Source organism: Chelon labrosus (assembly GCF_963514085.1).
Source record: "Chelon labrosus genome assembly, chromosome: 15".
In the NCBI taxonomy this organism is placed as follows: Eukaryota; Metazoa; Chordata; class Actinopteri; order Mugiliformes; family Mugilidae; genus Chelon; species Chelon labrosus.
This window is the reverse complement of record NC_140348.1, coordinates 21,700,810-21,728,580: the sequence shown is the minus strand read 5'-3', so window position 1 is coordinate 21,728,580 and position 27,771 is coordinate 21,700,810. Positions and strand designations below refer to the sequence as shown.

Genomic DNA, 27,771 nt, shown 5'->3' with positions numbered 1-27,771 from the left:
GTACACAGATAAATAGTGGAGCATGCTGAGCTGCTGGTGAATGGGCCATGTCATAAGACTGACTTCTGAATCCAGAGAGGCACACAGCTGCTGGCACTGGATGAAGCCGACTTCATGTCACACGCCGCTCCTCTGTGGATGTGTCAAAATCTGTGGAGGTGCCTACAAAGTGAATTTTCAATTGCATACAGAAACACACACACACACACCTAAAACACTCAGACACATGTATGTGTGCGCTCAGGTGTGAGCAAATACAGATGCACACACTCTCCCAGTCTCTGTCTTGCTCTGCGTGTCCTCCTTTGCTCTCTCTCTCTCTCTCTCTCCCCCTCTGCGAAGAGGGGCCCAACTTCAGTCTCATTAGCTTTATAAAGAGATGTGGAGAGGAGAGGAGAAAGAGGAGGAGAGGGGAGGGGGGACGGGAGGAGAAGAGGCTGGGGGGTCAGATTGGTGAGTGATGAATAGGGTATTACACAGTGGAATGCACCACTTAGGCAATAAAGGGGGTGTATAAAGTGCAAGACTACTTTACAGAGCCAGATGTTGTCAGTGTAATCATGCGAGGTGTAAACACTGAGATTTTTCACGAAGCCTGTGTGTGACTGAGAAAAACATACTCTTGTCTTTGGCTCCCTGGCGTTAGAATAACAGTGAAGTTTCACTACCGTGATGCTGTAGTCCACATTTTACCCCCTTTTCTTCTCGTACCCCTCTTCCTTCCCAGTCTTTCCCCCTCCGTTTCTGGGAAAGCAGCAGTTTAAGGGGGGAAAAACAAGTGTGTGGAGCCACGAAACAAGTCTGACCTCAGTTACTGGAACTAAGCAAGGTGCTGTTTTTAAAGAGTCTTCAAAGTGTGTGTGTGTGAGTATAAATTATTAATGGAGCTTATTCCAATTACTAAAGCTTCAGGATGAAGAACTGTTGTTAACGGGTTAGGATTTCAGAGGTAAACATAATTAAATTCTTTCAGATGTTGTTGCTAACAATCTAAGTCATGTCTCTTGCGATATGTTTGTATTTCATGTCTGGTGAGGAGTCCAGTTTTGTAATAAAACTCCTAAAATCCACACTTGAGCTGCTTGACATGTGCTTGAGAAACTGAACATTGTCTGGGGCAGTAAGTGGAGTTTGCTGCAGGCATTTGGTTTAGTGGGATTTTGTTATGAGCAAACAGCGGCTACACATCTATAAAATCTAAGTATAAATGTAATCCCCACTCACTTTTCCCACTATTCTGACAGTACAATAGAAACAGGGAACTATCAAGAATCAATAAAAGTAAAAAAGCTTTGCAAGTATGCTACCAAGAAATAAAACAAATCTTGCAAGTCCTCAATTGTTCAACCTTTACAAATGTGAACATGTTTGAAAAAGTGTACTTGTAAAGAAGTTAAGAATGAGTTTTTTTTTTTTTTTTTTTTTACCATTTTAAAACTAGCTGAGCAGTCAGATCTGGAGGAGTAACAATGTGGGGTGAAAGAGAGGGAGAGTACCTTACAGCCAAGCTGCCAAGAACAGCGTGCCTAATCACGAATATGTGCAGGCGACAGTATGTGTGGGTGAGAAGGAAACTTTGTGTTTGAATAGTGGTGTGGGTGTGAGTGTGTGTGTGGGTGTGTGTGAGAGTGTGGCGTATGTGCTTGGAGGCGCTGACTAATGAACTGACTCTCTAACGAGCCATCCTGCTCCACTGGCCTTTTCACAGCTTTCCTGGCATTTGGTCTTAAAAATAATTTCACGTCCCAATGTGTTCCCCTTAAACCGATAAGCCATGCTTTGTCTCCGCTGAATTAAGGACGATGACATTTACAAATGTTACTATGCTGAAGATGGGGGGGGGGGTGCACGGAATGAGAGTGGGGGGGATAATTGGCGACCGGGGTAGAAGAGTGGGTGCCTTGCATTTTACAAGGGGCATTTTAATAAACCCAATTTGTTTTACATTGAAGAAAGCCTGTCAAGCATTGACTGTTTTGTAGTCTTTGATTTAATAGCTACATAATTGTCGCAAATGCCAAACACTCACAGCATCTGCGTGTGCATGCAAGCATTTCTATGCATATCTGTGCATGAGTGTATTGTAAACCCTCAAGTGTATAATCCTAATAAAAGGGGATATGAAAATAAGGCCCCAAATAAACCTATTCAGTTTGGTTAAGCTTGGCTAGTGGGGCAAAACACACGCAGGGGCTGAACACGCACACACTCTCACGACATAGTTACATACGTACCGATCAGCCACAACATTAAAACCATCCATCTTGTGACAATTCAGTGTTCTGCTGGGAAACGTTTGGACCTGGCATTCATGTGGATGTTACTTGGACATGTACCACCCACCTAGACCAGACCAGGCACCCCCACCCCATAGCAATGACACTCCTTGATGGCAGCAGCCATTCACAGCAGGATGCAGCCACAAAAGCGCTTTAGGACCAACTAAAAAAACATGAAGAACAGCTCAAGGTGTTGACCTGGCCTCCAAATTCACTAGATCCCAAACTGATCAAGTATCTGTGGGATGATCCACAGAGGCCCCTCCCCTAAAAGGCCCCTCACTAACAACATTCTGTTACCAGACACCACAGGACACCCTCAGAAGGCCCATGTCCATTCTCTGATGAGTCGCAGCTCTTTTGGAGGCACAAGACAGACCTACACAATATTAGGAAGGTGGTCATAATGTTATGCCTGATCGGTGTACATCAGTAAGCAATACAAACACACACTCTCTGAATCATCCTGAAATCGGCCTCCTATCTAATGTTGCTTTCTCTACACAGGGCCGTCAACATGAACACCACCGACCTAGGTTCCAACATCACCTTTACCTCTGACACAGAAAACGTGACTCTCTCAAACCTGACAACCTCCGCCACCTCCACCGCCATCCCACAGCCTCCATCTTATTCCTCAGACATCCATGATCCAGAATTCACCATCATGGTGGTGCTGGGCTTGTCGTTGCTGCTGGCAGGATTGGCGGCCTTCCTGGCAGTCTGCCGGCCATCTCAACAGGACGGGGACTCTGAGGGAAGCTGCGGCCCGGGGGAGAGCTTCACCCGTGGAAGAAGCTTGTCCAGTGAACCGCAGCTCAAGGTATGGAAGAGGCTGGGCTCGTATCGGCGTTCGTACAACCTCTCCTTCAGACGGCCGCCTCATCGCAGGCCGCATGAGCGCGAGAGCACACAAGCGTCACAGTCTCCAAACCGACAGACGCCACAGCCAGAGGCCAGCGTGGAGCCCCACCTCACTATGCCCTGTCTATTTGACTACGTTACTGAAATCTGAAGGACAGGCTAAGGAGTGACTGATAGTTTCCCAGAAAACATTCACTTTCTTTTTTATGGTAGGTTGGAACAGCACTAATACCAGGACTGGGTGAAGAGTGCATTTTTAGTATTTGTTTTAACCTTGTTTGAATGCTAGCTGGATGAGGTTTGCCACATGATGTTATCAAAGTGTAATCAAAAAAGCCATTGCAAGACATCTCTGTGCCCGATCATTTCATCCTTAGAGTAGAATTGTTGGATGTGGATAGTTCGTCACAGCTCTGCACTACATTCATAAGTGACAACTATGGCTTGAGTCCAAAACATCATACTGGAAGGTACTTGTATCACCAATGGCTTATTTCCATGTCTAAATATGAATTCTTGGTGAAATTCACACTATTGTCTTAACAATATAATTAGTCTATACATATAATACCTTTAAAATGTGTTTTTAATTATCACTTCAATCATCATTCCTCTACGCCACACTGCTAATTGCCCTGATGCTATAAATCTCATCCATCTAGGAATTCATGTGCATTAAGACAAACACTAGGAATTTTTAATATTTTTTATTTTTCTGTAGGATTTCATGAAGGTCTCAGAACATGGTAGGTTCTCAATACTGACAAACGCAACCTGAGCCAAAAAGGAGACCACTCTGTAACTGATTCAGTGTGTTTTTGAAAAATAAATAAATGACTTTTAAGTTTTGTGAAAATGCAGTTTGTGTGTGTTTTCTACCTGAAGGATGCTTGTTCCTTGGGGTACACTTTCCAGTATGCTTGTCTCATAGCTGTTTTGGAGGAAGATGGGTCTGTTGTCATTAACATCCTGCACCTCAACAAACACAGTGGCTGTGCCTGTCCTTCGGCTGCCCGCTGGACCGTTGTCTACGAGCAGAGACAGACACATTCACAAACGCATCAGTTGAAATCATTCATGTTAATGCTAATTTTACGGCTGACGCCGGCACAACAGAAACAGAGTAGAGTAGCTGTTTGATAGCTGTACCAAAGGCCAAGGCCATAAATAAAAGAAAAGTATCATCATAGTGTAAACAATCAATTCATCTTCAAAAAAATAAGACAGAATCTAAAAAAAATACTAGACATAAGAAAGAAACCAATTTAACTATGGACCGTTTTCAGCCTCTTGTGAATCAAAAGAAATAGTTTAATTACATTTTCTTGCAAAGTTTTACATTATCTCTGCTGATTCTCCTCTTACTGGTGTCTCTGGCAACCTTCGGTGGATTAGCTACTCAGACTCAAAGGTTTCCAAAACAGGAAAACCTCAGAGTTTTTGTTCTTTCTTTTTTTTTCAAACAGGAACAAAGGCAGTTGAGCAATGGTCTGAAATCACTGTAGATGTGCACGCATCAGTTATTTTTTTTCCCAACATTTTCACACACAAGTAGAAAGGAGCAGCTTTGAAGATAACAAACAAAACAAGTGAGAAATAACACTATTATAACAAATACAGATGAGTTTACCTATAGCTTCTACCACCAGAGTGTACGCTGCCTGGGTCTCTCTGTCCAGACCAACCACGGTCCGAACAATTCCATCTCTGAAGCCCACGCTGAATTTACCATCTTGATTACCACCTGAAAGTGTAAACCACAAAACACATTTCCAAATGAATTCACAATATACTGTATCAAGAAAAACACATGATTTCACCTACATACAGCTACTGTATATCCTAAAAGAAGCATGCAAAAGGGGCTCACCTCATACACAAACTCACACAGAGATGGATTGGATGGAAGGTAGTGAAGGTGCACATAGTTGCCGTAACTGTAACCCACAACACACAACAAACACCTCCCCACGGTGACCTCTGACCTGTGATGAAGTAGCTAAGTTCGGCGTTGAGACCAGCGTCGTTGTCAGAGCAGCTGAGGCGCGCTACAATGTGGTCTCTAGGGACACTCTCCTTCAGGGAAACATTGTACACGCGAGGGTTGAAGGTGGGCGTCTCATCATTTACATCCAGAACTGACGCACGCACCCGAACACAGACAGAAAGACATGAGGACACACAGATAGATGAGGACAAATAAGGCAGCCGGGTGGTACAGAGGGTAGAAAAACTACTAGTAAACGTCTGCTCGTCTTGTGCAGGTGAGCAGTTCTATGACTATTTTGTCTGATGTGATTTTTCTGATCCATCTAGGTAATGCCATAGATTCCTATTCAGTTATTCCATTCCTCTTCTACAGTATAATGTTCACACTAATGACACAATTTGTCTTCTTTTAGGGGTTTTCTCATTCCACCATCAGGTGGCAGCATTTTGCTCAAAATTCAGTTTCTGCCATGATGATTTTATCTCTTCATTATGGCATGTTCACATGTAAAGAAATTTCAGAGAAAGCAAAGCAATATCAAACCTAAACCTCTCACCTGTGACAGTTAGAGTTGAAGTAGAGGTACGAGGGAACCTTCCTGCATCGAATGCAACTATCCTTAAATGGTACTGTGCGATCTGCTCACGATCCAGGACTGCAGTGGAGGTGAGAACGCCGGTGGAGGTGTTCAGATAGAAATCGAGGCGAGGCATGCCCATCTGTAAAGCCATCGTGATCAAACCGTTCTTATCCTCATCTGGGTCCTCCACCTGGACCTAGAGAATAAGTAATGTAGATGGTTAATGCAGGAAGAAGGTAAAGGGCAGCCGATAGTGAAAGCAGAAATGTGTTTAATAATGTTTTATTTTAAAGCGATAGCAATGATTATTCAGCATTGCCAGGAAGCAATTTGTCAGACTGCATGACTAATGTGCATTATTTTCTTATCTGACATAAATTGCAGTCCCTAAATAATACTGTGTCATAACTAGCTCCCTGGAAAGGTTAGGAAATATGCCATGCTATAAATTTTCAGAAGGTTTGTACCCCTAAAATCTTAAAATGCATATCTTTATGTATAATGAACATTATGCAACAACTTAAGTTTTTACCCTAAAAAATGATGATCCAACAGGCAGCCCCTCTGGCACTTCAGCCACAAACGGCAGATTCAGGAAGGTCGGGTCGTTGTCATTGAGATCCAGCAAGTTGACAAACACTGTGGTGCTGGCTGATGCATGCAGCGGAGGTGTGCCGCCTAAAGAGGGAGCCAGAGGGGTATATAAATCCACACGTTTACACACACACACGAGCAATTTCTCATGGTCAAAGGAGTTTATTAGCCACAGTAAAAAGTTTCATGGTCAACATAAAACTTTAGGTATGAGGCTAAAAGATGGAACCTCAGAGCTGAGAACTGAAAGCTCTCCGCTGAGAATGATATAAGCCTACTTAAGTTGACTTCCTGATGGTTTAGGTCAGACAAATTTACACAGCAAAAGCCAAATACAAGCGCAAACTGACATCCAACCACACACACTACTCACGGTCGACAGCGGAGATGATGATGCTTCTCATGAGCACTGTGTCCATGGCTTTCGTGCTTTCTCTGTCCAGTGTTACCCCACTGGTGCGGATCTTCCCTGTACTGCTGTTGATGGTATAGAAAGGGTTTTCTGGACTGATACTGTACACAACTGTCCCATTTTCCCCATTGTCAGGGTCCACTGCCAACACCTGGACAGGGAAGAGAGAGGAAACATCCTTATGTTTCTCCTGAGACGTATTTCCTACACTCTGTATTTAAGAAAAGTTATACTAGGTGTTTTGTTTAACAACATATAGACGTTCAGAGAAGAGAAAAGAAAGAAAGAAAGAGGAAAATAGCCAGGGAGGGAATAAGTAACTATGGGTATTAAGAACATCGTGACCACAAACTCTGTGAATCCTCCCATATAGCCCCCCCAACTGTTCTAATACACCAGTCAGCTAAAAGAAAAATGGTAACGTCTCTTTTGGTGACACAAAGTGGCGATGGGTGATGAATGCACGAAGCCGGGAGCCCGGCTAAAACACTGGATGATTTTTAAAGAGCTGATCAATTATTCAGGGCGCTGACTGAAAATGCTGGAAACTGGTTAATTGGTCATTAGAGGAACAAAGGTTTTGCAGGTATTTAATTATTAAGAGGACATTGTAGGCAGGCATCTGAGAGCCCCATTGATTAGCAACTACACAGACGGAGGTAGGGGATATAAGATGTGGGAAAGTGTCTGGTCGGGGCCAGTTGAGCTAATCAATTCTGGCCACAGCAGAGCACATAAAGAGACGGTAAGCAGATATATCAGCCTTGTGTATGGAACTGTGGCTCGGATCTGACTGCAGAGTGGTACAGAAGAATTGTTTTTGGAGGAGATATTAGTTGAGGCTCGCTGTGTGTGTGTTTAGGAGCTAGATGTAAGAAGCGACAGCACTGATGGGGTGCTCTGAGATTTGAGTTGGCTGATCCTTGCACTGGGCACAGCAGCCAAATTCACCGGCTCACTGGACACCTCCAGGAGGACTCAGCAGGTGGCTTCTTGTCACCATGGAAACACTGGGTAGACCAGGGCTACACTGGGGCCAATTACAAGACTGTAAGCCTCACTGGTCAGATTTATTGAAAAATGGTCAGAGGGGCAACAGTATCTGTCCGAAGGGCACAGAGAGTCACATACAGTATGCAGCGCAACCCTGGATGCAACGTAAATGAGCTCAACTGAGGAATGACTACGAGAGGGAACAAGAGGAAAGTGTGGCAACAATTTAGCAGCACAGGCCTCGTAGCTTTCATTTTCTTTTTCTTCACCACTGCTACGTTTCGTACTCCTGCACTGCAAGACGAGTTCCCGCCTCCTATTCTGCCTAGCAGCTGAATAATTTGCTATGCATATGACTGCAGGCTACATTTTAATTAGCAATCGGACTCCCTTAATTACACTCACTGACGCCTCTTTAATTAATAGACAATCAGGGCTTAATTAACAACAACACATTGCCAAAGACACAGGCAGGACAATGAGAGAGTTTGGGGTAATAGTGGAGTTTACTTTGTGATGACCTACGCGGTCTTGGTAATTTATCAGCTGCCAGCGGAGTACACATGCGTCCTTCAACGTGTACGATTTTCCAGTGACTGTTTAGGCTTTAATGATCATCCATTGCAGAGGTAAGATAGTAATCTTTACACACGGATCACTTTTAAAACACACATTTTGTCTAATTCAAAGTCAGATGAAGTTTAAAGTAATGAATCAAGGACAGCACCGGTATATACAGTCACCCATCCTACCTACACTTCACCCTAAACAAATTAATTCAGAATTATTTGTGTGGTTTGCCCAATATTTATTTACATGTTTTATACATTAGTATTAAGGCTGGGTGCACTCACAGAGATAACATCCGTGTTTATTGGACTCATCTCCACCACGTTGGCATGGTATGGCTCGTCTCGCCACATAGGGGCATTGTCATTGATATCCAGGAGGGTGATGTTCACCTGAAGTGAAAAAGTGGGGAAAAAAATATTATGCCAAGCTTTTTTAATAGCAAATATATATATATAAAAAAACCTTGGGCCTAAACAAAAAGTCTTATTAGTTACACAAAATAACACTTTCTGTATATACAGATTGAGGTTCCTGGTGAAAGGTGAAATGTTTTGAACTGAAATATGAAGCAGCATATTTGAGTAGTAGACTTTGTCCAGGACAGGTGAACGGTGGGTGTAAACTTGTTACCGTGGCAATGCCAGTCTTCTGCTGTGGGCCCACCCCTCCATCCACGGCTCTGACTATCAGGATGTATTCTGATTTCTGCTCTCGGTCCAGCAAGGCGGTGGTGGTGATCTCTCCTAAAACACACAGGGCAACAGGTCAAACCTGGACACCAAAGTGATGGGCAGAAAAAATTGATTTGTTCTCTAGTCTGAGTGATTATGACACAGAAAAGAGCCATCGGAACAATCCACAACGCCGCCTTTCGAGAACACACCACTACTTAAGCTTCACGATATTATGCAACTTCAATCAGCAATATTCAAGTACAAATCAAGAAACAACCTACTACCATACAACATACAGAAAATGTTTCAGGAAGGAGAGGGAGGGTGCAACTTAGGTGGGAAATCAAACTTTAAAACTCTGGAACAGACTGAATACAGAGCTTAAACAGTGTCCAAGCAATGGTTTATTTTCACACAATACAGGGAGGAAGAGACTTAACATTCACCGGTCATACTGTTGTTGTTGCTGTTACTTTTACTATTGTCTTTGTAGATGTCATTAGTCCTATCATCATTGTCACCATTACTATTAATATGATTATTATAGACGTAATACTATTGACATGGGACAGTTAGCAAGGGCGTAAAACCACAAGTATTTACTTCTTCCTACTCCTTTATGAACATGTAGATCAACTTTTTTTTTATTGTCTATCTCTTAATTTAATTCAATGAGATGAACATGTTTAAAATAAAAGTTATCTAATCAAATCAAATCAAATAACCGTACAATACAGACGAGGCGCAATCTAGACTTAAATACAAGTATTTCATTTTTTCAAACAGAAGATGGAGTTAGATCTTAAAAATCCAGTCTCCGTTACAAGCAGGCCTACATGAAACACACACACACATGCACACACACATGCACACACACCTGAGCGTGAGTTGAGACGGAACTGAGAGGAGCCCTCCAGGGAGTAGATGAGTGAGGCCTGACCAAACTCCCGCGAGGCGTCCAAATCAGTGGCATTCACAAGCAGCACAGTCGCCCCTGCGGAGGAGACGAGGGAGATACGAGAGTGAGACGTTAAAAAAAAAAAAGTTGCAACTCAGAGCAGGAGAACGAAGGGTAAAAACCAAACTGAGAGACGGAGCCATGAGGAAAATCTAATAATGGAAAAAAAAAATGGAAACACGTAAAGACGAGCTGCAGAGACAGACTGAAATGGCATTCACAAAGCTAATTTCTTCACCGCCCCCGTCCACAGCTCAACTGATGGCATGGCAGTGAGTGGGTTTATGGATTAGTGGATTATCAGCTTGTTTGGCACAGCCCATAGTTGGCACGGGTCTGATCAATACCCGTGCTGGCAGGAGGATGAGAGAGTAGCCAGAGCTGCAGGGCTAGCCCTCAGCTCAGCCTCGCAGCCCAAGCCTTAGGCCCCCAGCTCAGGGCCAAGCATTTCAGACATAGTTCCCTAAACCTTCAGCCCTGGCCCAAGCCGCTCAGCTGTGCGCTCCTTCAAATCGGGTCCTAGACATAAAAAGTGTCCAGCATCTGCTAGAGCTCAGAGAGAGAGAGAGAAAGGGGCGGTCAAATATCTCATTTCCCTCTAGCGACTGGAAACTAATCTATTGTCTGGGATGAAAGAGTCTTCTGAATGCATGCATGAGAATGAATATAGCAGTGATTTCCCTTGAATAGTCAATATCCTATATTCCGACTGAGCATTTAAAAACATTATGCAAAATCTAAACAAATAAGAAAGTACAGGGAAGAAGAGGGAAATAAAACAAAACATAAAAAATACCCCCAAGATAGCAGAAATGGTTGAATATGTTAATGGTACAGCAATTCAAGTAAGAGGTGACTGTGTGCGTGCCACGCCGTGGTGGTTGGGTGGTTTGGAGTGTTTGAGTGCTGTGTTGGTTGCGCAGACCAGAAAATGTATTCCAGCTACTAAACTGTAACCCCAAAATGTAAAAAGTGACTCACCGGCAATAATGTTCTCTGGGATTTTGACGATGTAGGACGGCTTGCTGAACTCGGGTGGGTTGTCGTTTTCATCCTGGGGGAGGTATAAACATCAACAACAGCTCAAATCAACGTGCTGCACAATGAGAAAATGGAAAATGAAGCTTGGAAAGAAAAAAAAACCCCAACAACAAATGAAAAGGGTTTAAAGCTGTCAATGCACATTAGCACTGAGATAAACACTTTTGGGAATTAAGACACTAAGAAGTATAAAATGTTTTTTAACAGTAAAGCAGTATCTTCTGATGACGGCTACTCAGCTGATTAAACTGAAATCTCCACGGACCACTTTGCTTTATGTCTTCAAACGGTATGTTTTACTCATGCTGGCTTCCGTTTTTGTCATCTAATCATGTACTATTTTAAACCTGCTAAAGTAAGGTAAATGCAATTAGCTAAACTAATTATTCTACCGGGCTATGTATTGTAGTTAATTGTATTCATAGCTTTAGAAGTGTTGGACTGAGATTTATTTTTCTCAAACAAGAAGTGGAATATCGTACAAGCTGAGGTGGATATTAGAAAGAAGAAAAAATAAAACATTGTTAATGCGATTACCTTAAACAAAGGCTAATCAATTCCTGTAATAGAACAGCATCGACTGTCACACTGACTTTGCGTGAGCATTTACATGTCTCACAACCTCCCACTCATTGAATTAGACTCTATTTCACACCAACACATCCAGTTGTGTGGCTATTCGCAGAGAGGCTCCCCACTGCGTGAGCTGCTGAGAAATGTTAGCACTTTAACAACAGTCACTGGCACCATTATCTATCTGGGGCCTGTGTTAAACTGGTGCAAAGCATTGTGTGTGTGTGATGCTGCCAGCTACTGATAAACCCCTGTGGTGTGAGTCACGACACTGTGGAGGACAGAGAGAGACAGAGAGAGAGAGAGAGAGAGAGAGAGAGAGAGAGAGAGGGAATACTGAATTGTGTGCATCTCTCCCAGCTGGTTTTAGCATTCTTTTGCTGAGTATTTCTCCCTCATGTAGGATGTGTATAGATATGCTTACTGTCCTTGCATATCAAAGAATATTCCAGCTGGATTCATCCATTCTACTCTGCCATTTCTTTTATGAATAAAAAGTTACATGTATAATGGATGCCTGTCGTGGGAAAGGAGCTAAGGAGCCGGTAGAGACACTGTTTACGAGTTTGAGTTGCTCATTATATTTTTAGTGCCGTATTTATGGCATCTTAGCAAAGGTCAACGTTCATGATTTCTATTTAAAAGTTAACAGACAAATAAAGAACCTAAAAGATTATATCTGACACATTCACTTAATTTAAATTTCTACTGTAGATGCAATAAATCTTTTCTGGTCTAATCAATATTTCTATAGTTCATAACCTACAAGATCAGCCATAACATTATGACCACCTTCCAAATGTTGTGTTTGTCTCCCTTGTGTCTCCAAAACAGTTGTGACTCATCAGAGAATGGACATGGGCCTCCTGAGGGTGTCCTGTGGTGCATGGCAACAGAGTGTTGTTCGTGGGGGGCCTTTGGGTGCTTTGGGCCAGGTGTGGGGTCAGGCTTGTTCCAGTACATCCCACAGATACTTGATCAGTTTGGGATCTAGTGAATTTGGAGGCCAGGTCAACACCTTGTGCTGTTCTTCATGTTTTTTTTTAGTTGTTCCTAAACCAATTTTGTGTGTGTGTCTGTGTCACGCTGCATCCTGCTGGGGATGTCTGCTGCCTTCAAAGAGTATCACTGCTATGGGGTGCGGGTGCCTGGTCTAGTCTAGGTGGGTGCTACATGTCTAAGTAACAGCCACATGAATGAATGCCAGGTTTCCCAGCAGAACATTGTATTGTCACAAGATGGTCAATGTTAATCACTTCTCCTGTCAGTGGTTTTAATGTTGTGGCTGATCTGTGTATCTTCTAAACAAATACTGTAGCTGCAAAAAAGGACAGACTAGCATAGATAGAAATTTACTCAATGCATGTAAAACAGAACAGAAACATAAAAATCTAACTACGACCCTGCTGGCATGTTCAGTATATTGGATCAGATAAAAATTTGGACACAGGCTGCATCCCTTTATGCTGTTCCTGCAAATAAAACATCCAGCATCAGGAACTTGAACTAAAGTTGTCAAAAGCAGAGCGGACAAATCTGAGTTCAGAGAGCTGCAGAAAACCTCCATGCAGATGTGTAATCAGGATCAAAGATCCAACGCCTCATGGAAATAGTGAGTCAGTAACAAATAAGCCATGCATGTGAAGAATACCTGTGAATGACGCCATGACAGTGTTTGTTTCCACGTGAGAAAAGAAAACTGACACGTAACATTAACAAAAGAAAAGAAAACTGAATGTCATCAGGTTGCGATGAAACATCCAGGGAAAACCACGCAAAGGTATCTGGTAAAATAAGGACCCCGAACCTTGTTCAGAGTATCATCTTTTTCATTTGATACAGAAACATCTCTGATCCACTGCAAGAGCGAGTAGATAGCTGTGACTTTTTCCAGTGCCTTAAAATAAGACATTTAGCGATAAGTCTGACAAAAGCAACTGAACTGGAAGCTCAGATAGCTGCACAGACTGCGATAAAACTGCAAACAAAGCTGTAGTCAGACATGGATCAAAGGGTATTCAGAATAATTCAGACAGTGAAGAAGCACTGAAACCCAATATGTAAGTTAGAGACATATAAAACAATCTCAGATGAGCAACCTGACACCTGTCATACAACCGGATCAACATAGTAGTAAATGAACTCCATGAGTTTCTCTCCCGGTATCTCAGAGTCACATCTGAGGGAAACTTCAATGAAAAGATTTATTTTCTGTAACAGTGTGGAGATAGTGCCTTTGAACGTGTGGTCTATTTGCCATGAGAATTATTAAAGAAGTACCCATGCTTGAAAGAGTGAATTAGAAAGATTCTTGGCTCAGATAATAGAGATATTACAAAACATGCATTTTTATTTTTTTTATTTTTACAAAGGCACTGTCACATAATGAGCCGAGACAAAACATCTTTGCAGAAAGGCACTAACAGTGGCAATTTAAACTGTTTGGATACAGACACCAGGGTGGTAATGTGTCATCCAGTAAGACTGGAATACTTGAATACTTGATACTGGAAGATTGATGTGACACAACTTACATGTCCCATCAACTTTTAAATGCCTCTTGCACGTTTTCTGGCAGGTAGAGAAGATGCTTGACATGTGTCTTTGGGACATTTATGAACTGATTTAATTCTAGTGTTTTTTTATCGGTTCGGTTTCATATTGCTGATATGATGAGTGTCATTTGTTTTGCACCAAACCAAAGTTCTCCAGATGTGGGGGCCTGGTATATGAGGGACGTATTGGAAGGAGATGCAGCTTGAATTGACTGGTTGCAAATAAGTCACTCTATTGATGAACATCATTGTTATTGTTATTATTGACCTAAATCAAATATTAATTCATATCATTTAGTTATTAGGGCTTTTGATGAAATCTTGAACACAGTTACATCTCCACTGCACATGGCGCATGTAAATTAATATATGTGTGTAAAACTAATATGATATGAATATGTTGAATAATAATATTAAGTGAAAAATTAACTTGCCCTGCTGGCACCACAGTTAGCTCATAGGAACCCCACTGACCTCTGTATGGGACACTTGGACTGGCAGAGGTCTGACTCATCATGTCTCGTTTTGGAGAACATTTCACCAACCTTGTAATACATGTCAGTGCCGGTAAACATCAAATAATATCCACTTGTGGCTTTGCATCCATATAAGCAAGGACAGCGCTGGAATCATTTGTACTTTGAGAAATGTTGGCTTCCATTATTAATACTGTGCAACTGAGATTTAACTTTATCCTTGTTAAGGTTAAAGCAATGAATGTTGCAGCATGAACTGTTCAGAGCAAGATGTCACAACAGGGACATAAGGCTAATTCCCGTTTCATCTGTGATAAAATTTTCTCTTACAGCTTGAATACTAGTGCAAACTAGTCATGTTTATATTTGGGTAATATCCATATGGACACAGATGTCAATGAAAAAACATAAACTGAAGACCTGCACTGTGTCTGGAGTCAAGAGGCACTGCTTCGTCCACCTTTAGTTGCGGTTCTGTGTCATTACAACACAGGGGTCATATGTCTGTGCTGCTGTCGCCGTGTGTCTGTTTTGCAGGGTTGTACTTACAATCACCTCCACGGTGACAGGGACGGTGCTGTTGAGGGCTGGGTTTCCCCCATCTTTGGCCATCACTGTCAAATAGATCATCCCATTGGGAACCCTCTCGTAGTCCAGAGGCCTGGTCACAGTGATCACTGGTGGAAGCAAGGAGGGAGAGAGAGACAGGGTAAAACGTTTTATGTAGGGCCTGCAGCAACATCACATCTCATCGCAAAAATGGATGTAGAAACTCCATATACAAATTTAAATGTCATATGTACATTATACATGGTGGCTATCTAAAGGCGCGTGTACCTGCGTAGCCCTCCACCATGACGATACTGAAGTAACCAGGGAAGACGGAGGCTGAAGTGATGGTGTATGTCAGAAAGTTGTTGGGAGGAGAATCCTCATCTGTAGCCTGGGGGTAGGCAGACAGGGTTTTGAGAGTGAGATGAACATACGCCTCAGTGACAGTCCAAAGCCCGCAGAGAGAAGTTTTGAAAGAGTGAGACAAAAAGACGGCGTGGAACAGCACAGGTGCTGCAGAAGACAGGGCTAATACCTATATGTGTATGTTTGCACAGCATGGGTGTGTGCAAGTCTGTGTATACGTATGCAGCCAGGAAGCTGTCAGTCAGTGGTGGCATGTTATTGGACAGATTAAGGCTGATTCTGGCTATTAGTGGTGCAGGCGTCAGTACTGGATGAACACCAACTGAGCCTAGACAAGCCAAGCAGGCAGAGGACAGATGAAACCATACTTTGCAGGGCTAATCCACAACAGCATCAACAACAGTGATGACACCCCCTCATTATTCCAGAGTTGGCAAGAACTTAAACATGAGTCCTCCGGCTGTGAGGAGACTCTACTGGGCCTCACTGGCATCATTAGAGGCTGGACAGGTTGTCAAAAACACTCACTTCTATCTCTCCATAACACGCAAATCTCTACTCTTTGATTTGATGCCAGAGTGTTGAGTAAGCAATACCTTTCCTCGCCCACAACTTCCTAAGCTGTGGCTTTCTCTTCCAGACTGTCTTCCTCCATCACATTTCAACAAACGGCTTCACATTGGACAGTCGTTTACCACTCAAAGGTAAGAGGAGTCGGGGGTAGCAAATCAAAAAGATCAGTGGCAAAGGAAGTAAAGGAATTGGAAGTGTAGAGAAAAAGATTTAGCTTTTAGAAAGCATAACCGTTGTAGGAGGAGGCACAAACCTCTGAGGCAAGAAGCAAACAGCAGAAAAGCCTCTCTTTGCTTTGTGTCTCAACACACCCTCTCCCTCCATCTATTTGAGTCTCTCATGCTTTTCCAGAGTAGAGTGTGTGTGTGTGTGTGTGTTTTTATGTACGTGCGTATAGTAAGCACCACGGCAAATTGCTGACACACACAATTGTGCGACTGGCTTCCCCCCTTCCTCGCGGGCACTGTATTAATATCAGTGGCGTTTTAAGGTTAGCTCAGACTAATCAAACACAGTGAGCCAAGCGTTGAGCCCAGCCATCAACTCAACGCTCACGATGTAAACGCGAGCTGGCTACGGTGTACTCTGGCAGGGTGAGCCCCGTAGGATGAAATAGCCTTTCTCTCTTGTGTGCAATCAAAGCAAAGCTGAGCCATTAGTTACCACTGTGCTCGTGGAACTCTGCCTTTTGTGTGGCAGTGACCGATGGCCCACACACCAAGCTGACCAGTTCTTCTTGGACACAGTGCACACAAACATGTAACTGCATGAATACAGAAAGGGAGGAAAGAAAAATGAAAGAGGAAAGACTTGTGATCCCGATGAATGTTGAGATTTGATTTGAAGTTTTCATTTGCATGTCAACATACTGCATTACTGTAGGCATCTTAGTGTGAGTCACTGTGACTCAGCTCCCAGTGTGCCAACGTGGAATTATTTTATTTCAGATCAATAATAAATAGACATTATATACATCAAGCAATCTAGTTCATTTATTGTACCCAAATAACTGTTGCCATGCAGCGCTTTATACCATTATGAATGCTGTTTTTGGTTATGTTAATATTTAAAACCAGTGAGGGCCACAGGTGTATTTATAGGGTATATTAAAGCCACTATAAACAGGACAGTTTTATGATCTTGCAGTACTTTCAGCCACATATGTGTGCTTTAAAGTCTCCATGAAATCAAACCGAGGTTAAACTCTATGTTAAATGTATGTTTTACGCCATATGTCACACATAGCATCTCCAACAATCACAAAAAGTCATTTTGTAGATATTTCTAATGGTATTTAAACATGTTGATGACTCATCCTGCACCTATCCTGTCTATACTAATTTTGAATCCATTAATAGGTGTTGCATTTACATATCCCTCCCTCAAATGGCGTCTCTCCTTCTCCAGCAGCCATACCGGCTTCGGACATGTGCTCAGGTCGTTGCTGCTGACCAGTTAGAGTACGTTTTTAACCATATCTCACCCTGATTCTCGCCACTGACTGGACAGCCTGTTCGTTCTCTCTGAGCGAGCCCACGTACGCCTCCTTTTGGAAGAGTGGCGCATTGTCGTTGACATCCAGCACGTTGACGCGGATCCTTCCTGTCGTCTCCTCCCCGCCGCCGTCCCTCGCCAGCACGGTCAGCGTGAAGCGACGCATTAACTCGTAGTCGAGACTGGCACTTAAGATGACCCATCCTGTCTCCTCATCCAATGAAAATCTGCACGAGGAAAATCATGTAATGTCAGTGAAAGTGTTCCACAGTACATTAAACTGTTATGTGAAACAAGACAACAAAATTAAATGAAAAACACTAAATACTGGTCAGACATCAGAGATTAAAGTGTGTGTTTGAATAGTTAATGAATTATAATTAATGAATGAATCATCTGCACGTGCATGTTTCTTGGTGTATTTGTCGCCTGAAGAGAGCAGAAATTACGATAAGCACAAGACATTGTTGAAAGTTAGTGGTCTCTGGCGAGGCTGTGAGCAAGAGACAGTGCAGTACAATTGTTAACAAAGCCCCAAATAAATTAAAAATGTATGTTTTTTTTTTTTTTTGTGGACTGTTAAATGTTTGTGGTTTTATCTTACTGGTCTGGCTCATCACTGAAGTAGTAGCGCACAATCCCAAAAGGGCCTGCATCTCCGTCTGTAGCCTGAAGAGAGAAGACAGGAAAAATGAGCTCACAGGTAAGTAAACACGATTTCTGATGTCTATCACTTTTACGTTTCTCAGCTAGTTTCATTATCATAAGTCTCCAACAGCCATCTGCTCTACCACAGTCTAGACTCCTGGGGGATCCGGGCCCTATCTACAGTTGCTTCTTACTGAATTACAGAATTAAATGCAGATGCCCTATGCGTTCATCAGTCACAGTCTTTTGTGTTAAGTGTATGCATATTATGATACAGAGTGTTGCAGCCTTTTCAAATGCTACAGCATAAACTTAAAGGTCCGGAGTGAAAGACTTACGGCGATAAACAGGCAGATGGCAAATGGAATATAACGTTCATAATTACATGCTCATTACATAATCATCTGAAAACATTAATACATGTATGTATATAAAGGGGCACTGCACTATGTTTCTACAGTGGAACAAACAGACCAAACACAGGCTCTAGAGAGGGTGATTTTTGGCAGGCATGATAGGCCACACACTTGGAAGGAGAAGGAGAGGTGCCCAGTGTTTAACTGGACCTTTATGGGAGAGAACAATGAATCTTTAAGTGATGTGCCATGCACAAAGTTCTGTGATGTGATTCACGCCAAGCCCGTGACCTGACATGACACCTTCATGATGATATAACTGTTATTATGTTCTTCATTTGCAAACATTTGGGCTTGTTCGTGCAGTCTGCTTGAGTGTGGCTCCATAACAGCATCTGTCATGACTTTTGCTCAGTTTCCTAAATTTCTCACTCCAGCAGCTGTCTATGACTATATGATAAAACATGAAAGCCATGCTTCACTTTCCATAAGTGTTGATTGGCTTGAGTCTGATGGTAGAAGTGATGACATTTCCCTCACCCACAGGACCCACCGCTGCCTTAAAAGCAGCAACAACTGCCGTCATATGTTTTGCAGATAAAAGGGGTGTCAACGAAATACCATATAAAGAGCAACACTTTCAGGGATCTTGTACTTTATGAAATGCCACATTAACACAATCTGTCTTTGCAAACACGCACGTACCCATGCACTTGTGAACACACACAGGGTGTTGTGTCTGTGCTGATGGATCGCGGCTGGAGAGGGTGTTGTAATAGAGTTTCACTTCAGTGGCTCTGCAGTCAGTTGAAGGGCCAAACTAGAACGTGTCTGCAGTCTGCTCTGTCAAGCACAATGCTGGTCACTGTGATTCAGTGATGCCCCGATACCGACCTTATTATGTGGGCTTATGCATGTGTGTGTGTGCGTGTGTGTGTGTGGAGTACATGCTTTTAGGATGTGGTTGTGACTTATACACCAGACTGGATCTATACATAATATATACACAGCAGCTAATGGACCAGAATGTGTGTTAGTTAATGAAGAATTACTAAGTGGACGCATGTGTGCTTATTTGTGTACCTTTTACGTCCAGTGCATTTATGACGTGTGCGTGCAAGCGCTCATCTATGATGCCTCTCACAGATGGAACAACGGCTGCAGCTATCAATGTGCTTTTCACTTCCTTCCAAAAATTACACCGTGCAGTTTAGCTCAAACCCGTTATTTCAGAGAGCTTCTACCACATCGTCCTGGACGGCAAATCAATGTTTCGTTTTAATGTCCAAATGCCTTCGCTTTGTTGTCAAGTGCACCGAAGCACATCCTGCTGAACAAGTAGAGAGTGGGACGCTAAATACATATGAGGTGTTTGGAACTCCGGTCAGGTTCTTGTATTAACCTTTGAGTTCTCATCTGTCGCGTCTGGATGACCTCATCATTTAATGCCACTCAAATGCTTCTTGCCCTCTCTGTTTTGCATTCCAACCCATCCCTCTTTCTCCTTTATCTTTCTCTTTTTCCCTCTGTCTTTCCCCTTCTTTCCTCTCTCCATTCGAACTCCGCCTCCATCTCCACTCTCTCCCCTCTCCTCGACATATCTCCCTTAGCACACTCTTGCCCCTCAATGCCTCCCTCCCCCCCTTCTTGCTCCCAGGTGAGTGACAGGCCCATAAGTGCTCCAATGATAGCGGTAGGGGTGTTAGCGTGACAGCTATCGAGGCGGTGACAGGAGCCAGGCTCAGCCTGTGAGCTAATGCTGCTTCTGCATCTGCGGTTGAAGCCCATTCGCCACAACAACAGACAGACGGGAAAGAGAGAGAGAGAGAAATAAAGAAGAAAAGATGATAGCCATCTTTCCTCCCCCTCAAATCATTCACCCATACAATCACCATGATGGTATGGCCAAGTCACTTTGGCAACTGCTTGCCAAAGACTTTTAACTTCAGACACAGAAGGCCCACAGCAGATGGACAGTAGGGACTGGGTTGAGCAGGGATTTGCTGTCTCTTAACACCAAAGCCCCGAATCCTTGACACCAGGGTATTATGCATTTTCCCCCAGTCACCATGATAGCTTAAACTTTGAAATTTTTTTTTTGTCTGAAAATTGGAGGTGAGAAGAGTTGGTGAGGTGGGGTTCAAACACAGACAGAGAGAAAGAGAGCGAGCGAGAAAGAGAGAGAAAGTAAGATTTAATGAGGAACGAAATGACATGGAAATAAAGCTGGGCAATGTGCTTAACTAATGTGCCCAAACTCCTCGCTAACAATTACAGCAAGCATTTAAAGCGCAGCAATGGTTCACATGGATAAATAGTTTTTATGGTAATGGATTCATGAAAGATCACTTTTTTGGGACCTTCCAAAGTAACTGAGGTAAAAAAAAAAAAAAAAGTTAAAAGTTACAACAGCTACAACAGCATGAAAGAGGACCGTTGCTGTAAATAATAGCAGGTGACGAGAAGACTGGCTGATTATCTAAACATCATTTTATTGGAAACATCTGTGGGTGATGTCCACTTGAAACTCACGTCTGTTAGCAACCCTAAACTCTTCTGCAATTAGAAGATGTTGTTCATGTGAGTTTCAAGTGGACATCACCTCCACCAGTCATTTAGCAGCGAAGAAGCCACTTGGATGAGCAGTTAAACATCTGCAAGAAAACCTTAAGTTCTGTTACCTCTGTTTTAGCATGTTTACCATTTATATGACCTTGAAGACTGAATATCTTCACTGAGATGCTGATTATTGTTCCATTATTGTCGAGATGCCTAATTATGACACAATGGCAGCACAGATTAACAGCGGGTGGTAAATATCTCACTCATTCTTCATTCAGCAGGGCACCGAGGTCTCAGAGTCAGCTCACTGACCAAAACCAAACTAAGTTGTTAAGAAGTTTCTGCACAAAGAGCCCGTGTGCTACTGATTGCCAATATAAACTCAGCAAACCCTGGGGTCCTCAGGCAGTAACTACAAAAGAGAAATTAGTTCTCAGTTGACCAGTTTGGTTAAATGATGTGTTTCTTCCCATCAGAGAGGCAAAGCCAGCAGGCAAACACAGCTCTGTGCGCGTGTGTGTGTGCATGTGTGTGTATACCTGGCGATATTTAGTGTGTATGTGGGTGCATATGTTTGTGAACATGTGAAAAGGAAACACATGGACAGAGATGCATGGTGTATTCAGGTTCATTCAGTTTTGAGGTGAAAACGCAGCCAAGCCATTTACTGTATAAACACCTATTATTATACTCAATTGCTTTCAAGAAAAAGCAGTAATGAGAGCTTCCCCTCAAGGGTGACAGAAAGAAAGGGCTAGTCCGTGTGCATATGTGTGTAAACTGGGGGGTACGGGAGCAGATTATCATCCCGGCTATCTCGTGGACAGCGAGGGAGGTTAAAGCTGCATGGGCTTTTCTATCTTGCGTGAGCTGGAATTTGAATTGATTGGCTCCTAAAATTGCCTTTTTCTGCAGGAGCTTTGAGAGGCAAGGGAAAGGAAACCAATTACTGGCTGTCAAAGCATGCTGTCAAAATAGAGATGACCCCCAGTCCAAACACAGACAACCTCCTCTGTCTCAGTGTAGCACACCTAAACTCCACCACGAAGAATAGATAACAAACATAGCCACGCTCATGCACAAAGACACCACACTGAAGATGTCCAGTTTCTGACAGACACTGTACGGAGAGACGATGATAAAGACATGGTTGTCCGGTTATCTTGATCAGCTTGGGTTCCCTAGCTGGTTAGCTCCTCTCATGTGGGATCCATTTAAGGCTCTCTCGTTCACTTTCTCACATCTTCTGCATCCATGACAAGATCACAGATCAATCACCAGGGCTATAAAAGCAGAAGCACCCGCTTTGTGTTAACAATTTGCATATTGTGCTTGTATGTGTCTGAGACGCACAGGGAATCGTATGACACATTACATGCTGTATACATCTGCATCTTAAGCAGTACATTATCTCTAAGTGCCTGTGGATTAGAATTGTGGAAGTTTATGGCTCCCACTGCACTCACAGTCACCGTGGGAAAAACTATGCACTATTCACTGCAGAAAAACATATTTTTTTAGACACGGTCTGTTTGCTAATCATCAGTAAATGGTTGCTTTTAAATTGTAGGTTTATGCTTCATGCTTAAAAACATATACATGCACCTTTATGTGCATTAATATAGTTTCTGGTTGCTGCAATCGTCCCTGTTTGTATGTCAGACGTGAACAGCTACTCACATCTATGTCTTAAGACGCATAACTCAAACTTCTACAGCAACATACTTGCATCAAACAAGCAACAACCAAATCTCCCTCCCGTCGCTCAGCTGTGACCTAGAGCACCTGCTTGGGAACAATGGGATCAGTGTGCGTTTTTACTGCGGACACTTTAGCGTAATGACGATAGTGAGTGTACATTTACAGCTGCTTTATTTCTCTAAACCATTAACGAGCAGGTGGGGGTGCTCGAAGCGTCTGCTGCCTGCCGCCAGGATTGAGCTGCCTGTTTCCATTACCTCCTGACCACCCAGATAACGGCGAGACAGAGCGAACAAGAGGGAGATACAAGTTTAACACCTTTTAACAGAGTCCGACAAAGTGGAGGAGATGTCTTCACACAGCGTGCCGTGACAGCTTGCCAGATAAATTCTACCGTTTGCATGAATACACAGCCCCTATATCATTATTCCAACCACATGTGGACCTCTGGAAGAGAGAGGAAGAAAGACAGAGAGATGACTGTATTGTGGGTATAATCTGTAGAGAGAGTTTGAGCTGCCAGTGAAAAAGCTTAATGCAGAGCTCTCTCAGTGGCTGGCAGCTTCACTTTGCCGGCAGGCCTTGGTCCTCCCCCTCTCTTTTCTCTCCTTCTCCCTCTGGCCTCAATGATGAAGGAATGAGATTAGCGCAAGAACAGGGACGATGTAGAGAATGATAAAGAATAAAGAGTACACTATAAACACACTGAATACCAGGAAGAGGACAAAGTAAAAACACATGGATTGTTATGCAGGGACGACACAATATGACGCATAAAAATGCAAAAATAAAAAAGAATACAAATAAATAATGATTATACATATATATTTATTTATTTTGCAATTTTCTGTGCAAATCAGTGTCACATATGAATACCACATCTTGAGAATTCTTTCATTTTGTATATATTTTCTGGACCAAACAATATATGGATTAAGAGAGGAATTAACAAATAAAAATCTAACAATTCTGGGAAAAATAAGCTGCCACCTTTGTTGTTTTACCTGTAATTGTACAACAAATTTTCACCCATCAGTGTAATTTAAAAATAAATCAAATAAATAAAGTGATGGAAACCAGTTTTTAGCTTCATCCCACTTCACACCTCTGTTGTCATCTTGTTTTGGCAGTTGCACCTTTTTAGAGACCTGACAATGAACCAACCAAAGTTCGGACTTCTAACAACTCTGAGCCTGTTTATCCTCTGCCCTGAGCACCCTTTCACACCCCATTTCACAATGTCAGAACACCCATGATGAGTGCCCCGTTATTAACAGAAACTGTATGAGCAACCACTCTCAGGAGAGAGTATAGGGCCTCACCCCTTTTATTACAATAATGAATTATAATTACTGTTGCGACTATTACCCTATAAACGGCTGTCTAAACTGTGGCGGTAGTGCAACATCCTCCACTCTGTAATTTATAACCTTCTCCTGGAGGCATTTATCATTGTGCCTTAGCCCTCAAACATAGAGCATCTGCACGGAGCCTATAAAACACACAGAATGAGACGAGTGGGAGACCCCAGCCCAAGAAGAATGCTGCATCCGATATATTTTATAGAAGCAACGATAAGAGGAAGCGAAAAGTGGATAAACTTCATATTATGCATCTTCTATGGTAGAGCCTGATGGGTAGAAAGAGCCGGAGTGTGTCACGCCAGCTGAAAGAGGCAAGGAACCGCAGAGCAAAACAATGCAACACCTGAAAACCATTAGCAATCTAATGGTAAACCAGAGAAAGAGGGGAAAAAATAGCAAGAACCGAGGGCATTTAATAAATGAGAAATGAAAGAATGATCATCTCTTAGACCGTCAAAAAGCCAGAGACAGAAATTCTGAGTGATTCACTGATATGAGAAGTTGCTTTGGTATAAGTCCCCAAGGTAAAGAAGGGACAGTAAAAGGGAAAAGACTCAGACAAAAGAGTAAATCACAATAAATATTTATAATGATAAGTAATGCTGCAGACCATAAATATTAAAGAGCCACTGCCTGTCTCTGTGTGTGTGTGTGTGTGTGTGTGTGTGTGTCACAGCCCACTGGTATGTTAAGCACAAGTGTCCACAGGGATGCAGGAGCGGGCACTGAGTAATGCATTGACTAACATTGTACATAAGCCCTGATCAGATGAGCTATGAATATTAACCAAAATGCAGCCTTTCAATTACATTATCAGACTGCTTGTTGGGCACTTTCCACAACCAACTGGGAACCAGCATGCATAATTTCAATTAGAATAGGTAGAAAGTTTATAACCCTGGCCCACCCCTCTTTTACATACAAGCCAGTATTCAACACAGTATTAACATGCTGCACAGGTGAAGAACTGTTTCAGTGATAACAGAAACAGCAGCATCTCAAGCTCTAGAAAATCACTTGCTTCAATGTGAGAGAAACAGTTAGTGTCATAATTTCCTCTAATTGGAGGAGATAAATTTTAATCCGATGATCCTCTCTGCTATTGTTGGTACTACACTGGAGGTCCAGATTGCATTATAGCACCAGGGTAATTGACTAATTCACTCATTTCCTCAAACTTGATCTATGGGTGTAGAAAATGTTCTCAAATCATTCTCAAATACAAAACCCTACTTAGACACAAAGGGCTGATTGAGGTCATAATTGAGCCCAAAAATGGCACCATTAATGCCGGGAGCTACTCCATATGACCTAAACATTGCCTACAATTGATAAAGATCAATGCAGAACAAACTCTCCCACATCCCATCAGGTTTGCTGAACTCTAACTTTGAAGCTCAGTGTGATGGCTTTGACCACTGCCTGACTTCAACTACGTGTCTAACCTAATTAAGAAATGGGCAAAGAGTGGAGCTGGGGCTGAGGTGACAGTTAGCTACTCTTGATATTATTCAAATAGGTAAGTTATTTTTAAAATTAACTCCACAGTATAGTTATTATAAATGGGGAAAGTAGTTTTAGAGACCAGGGCTGTAAACATGTTTATTTCTACTGTAAAGTTGGAGGGTTTATGGGGTCTGACTTTGGAGAAAGCCTCAAGTGACCATTTGAGAGACTGCAGACTTTGGCACTTCATGTGTGTTTGCTTCATTTCCAGCCCTGGAGGTTCCTTTTAAATACGTTCAGTTTGAATCTAGAGCCAACTGGGAATTAACTCTACTTGGCATTAAGGACTGAAAGTAGGGGGACGCAGCTAGCTTGGCTCTGCCCACAGGTAAAAAGAAATCACTGTATCTGTTCCATCACCTTTGAGGCAAAAACCATCAGTTGTGATTTTACAGCAATTTCATTAATGAGCTTTGTAGTGAGGCCATTCTTGCTGCCCTCTCCGTTTCCAGTACCCTGAGATATGCTTCTAGTTTCATAGCTAATCCGTAGATATAGAAGTGATGAGAATAGTGTCGGTATTCTGCTCAAACTAAAAAAGAAAGTTTTTTTATTTCAAGGCAAAAGTAATAGTTCCCTATCTGAATAACAAATCACCGTAAAATCTGTTTACAGTAAGCCCATCTCAGAGGCTGAGACACTGAGACTCTCCTCTGCTGGAAAGTCTTGTCCTTGTACATCTGAAATGTAGTAATATACATTTCAGTGATTTCCATAAGTGCATATGTGTACGCTATGTGTTTGTTACTGTACAGTATGTTGAGGAGGACTGGCCAGACTTTATTGAGGGATTAAGAATGAAAGCTCTGTCCTCCCTTTTGGTGCCCGAAACATAATTTAGCCACCATCTGTCGTACCTTACAGCCATCTGACAGAGAGCACCGCGAGGCGAGTTTAATCTAACAATCTGGTTATATTGTGATGCTTTGAGTTTCTCCCTGCACCAAAACAAACAGACAGTTTGAACTGCTGGGAGGCACCAAGTGAGACGGGTACGCAGAGCAGAGTGTGTCAGAAAAATTAGAATATGGCTGCCTTGTGACAAAAAGCAGAGTTACACCGAGCCGCAATATAAAGTACATAATAAAATGAGCTCGAGTTAAGAAGCAATGTAATAACGGAAACCGTTGTTGGAGTCCTCATGCATTCATTTTGTCTCAATTAATGCTTCAGCTCAGCGTGATTCTCTGCAGCTGGCAAGCAACATAATTTGACCTGAACAGTGGTGTGATGGATAAGGCAGGTTATTATTTTACCTGCTGCTGACTCACAGGAGTGGGCTCATAAGTGTTCTAGTGTGAGGCTGAATGTAATCAAGACTACTTAAACACCTTTGTAGTCCATGCTTAACAATGTATGGGAAAGGAGATTTAAAGGATTACATTTACAAGTCGGACATTTTTTAATTTTACCATTTCCCCAATCCCACTTCTTCCAGTCAGTATGAAGGAGAAACACAGCAGTTTGAGGGATTTAACTTCTTTCTGTGCCCCACTTCTGACTTTATAACTAATTTTATAAAATACATGGACACAACGCCCATTCCAAAATAAATACCTCATTAATTGCGCAAACACGCGTGAGGCAGCTGCGCCGTGTTTGATCGAGACTACAGCACATAAATAAACACTCCCAGTCATTTTCATTGGATTACAGCCGTTGTAACTTACTGTCTAAATTACTAATGAACTAAATAAACATAGGTAAACAAGTCCACGCAAACACTGTGTTACCACACCACCATGCATACACAGTAAATGTGAATCTTACGGGGTAACAAATGGAGAAAAGGCTGCGATGACCAATGACTTTGTGGTTCTAGCCACCGTGTGTTGACCTTGTATTTGGTCTCCGGTGTCTCAGAGGGCCTGTGTGTGAGCAGACTATCAAAACCTTCATCTAACAATGTATAACAGTGCTAGCGTCCATGCCAGTGTACAGACCTGACTAGCCACATTAACATATACGATATCTCTGAAATAAATCTGTTTGCATGAATGCTAAATAGAATATCCTGATAAGATATATATATATATATGCCTTTACATATGCATGTCCCAAATAATTATTCAGAGTAAAACTTTTTA

General features: G+C 42.4%; 2 protein-coding genes across 2 annotated transcripts in view; one reads left to right on the top strand and one right to left on the bottom strand.

Annotated features, from left to right (window-relative positions):
- Positions 1-27,771, bottom strand: part of cdh23 (cadherin-related 23) — a gene marked incomplete at its 5' end in the record, with an annotated part of 145,779 nt that overhangs the window by 34,535 nt on the left and 83,473 nt on the right. Inside the window, 14 exons of the mRNA XM_084561196.1 lie at positions 4,023-4,171; positions 4,774-4,887; positions 5,129-5,281; positions 5,690-5,909; positions 6,246-6,391; positions 6,681-6,870; positions 8,567-8,674; positions 8,916-9,028; positions 9,837-9,953; positions 10,899-10,971; positions 15,112-15,239; positions 15,400-15,505; positions 17,537-17,774; positions 18,152-18,216. Of these exons, the coding sequence (XP_084417322.1) occupies positions 4,023-4,171; positions 4,774-4,887; positions 5,129-5,281; positions 5,690-5,909; positions 6,246-6,391; positions 6,681-6,870; positions 8,567-8,674; positions 8,916-9,028; positions 9,837-9,953; positions 10,899-10,971; positions 15,112-15,239; positions 15,400-15,505; positions 17,537-17,774; positions 18,152-18,216 (1,920 nt within the window). The remainder of the gene's footprint in view (positions 1-4,022; positions 4,172-4,773; positions 4,888-5,128; positions 5,282-5,689; positions 5,910-6,245; positions 6,392-6,680; positions 6,871-8,566; positions 8,675-8,915; positions 9,029-9,836; positions 9,954-10,898; positions 10,972-15,111; positions 15,240-15,399; positions 15,506-17,536; positions 17,775-18,151; positions 18,217-27,771) is intronic.
- LOC311500836 (uncharacterized protein) lies at positions 2,339-3,294 on the top strand (the record flags this gene model as incomplete). Its single annotated transcript, XM_084562444.1, has 1 exon — positions 2,339-3,294. Exon 1 carries the CDS (start codon positions 2,767-2,769, stop codon positions 3,292-3,294), a length of 528 nt encoding a protein of 175 aa, XP_084418570.1. The 5' UTR covers positions 2,339-2,766.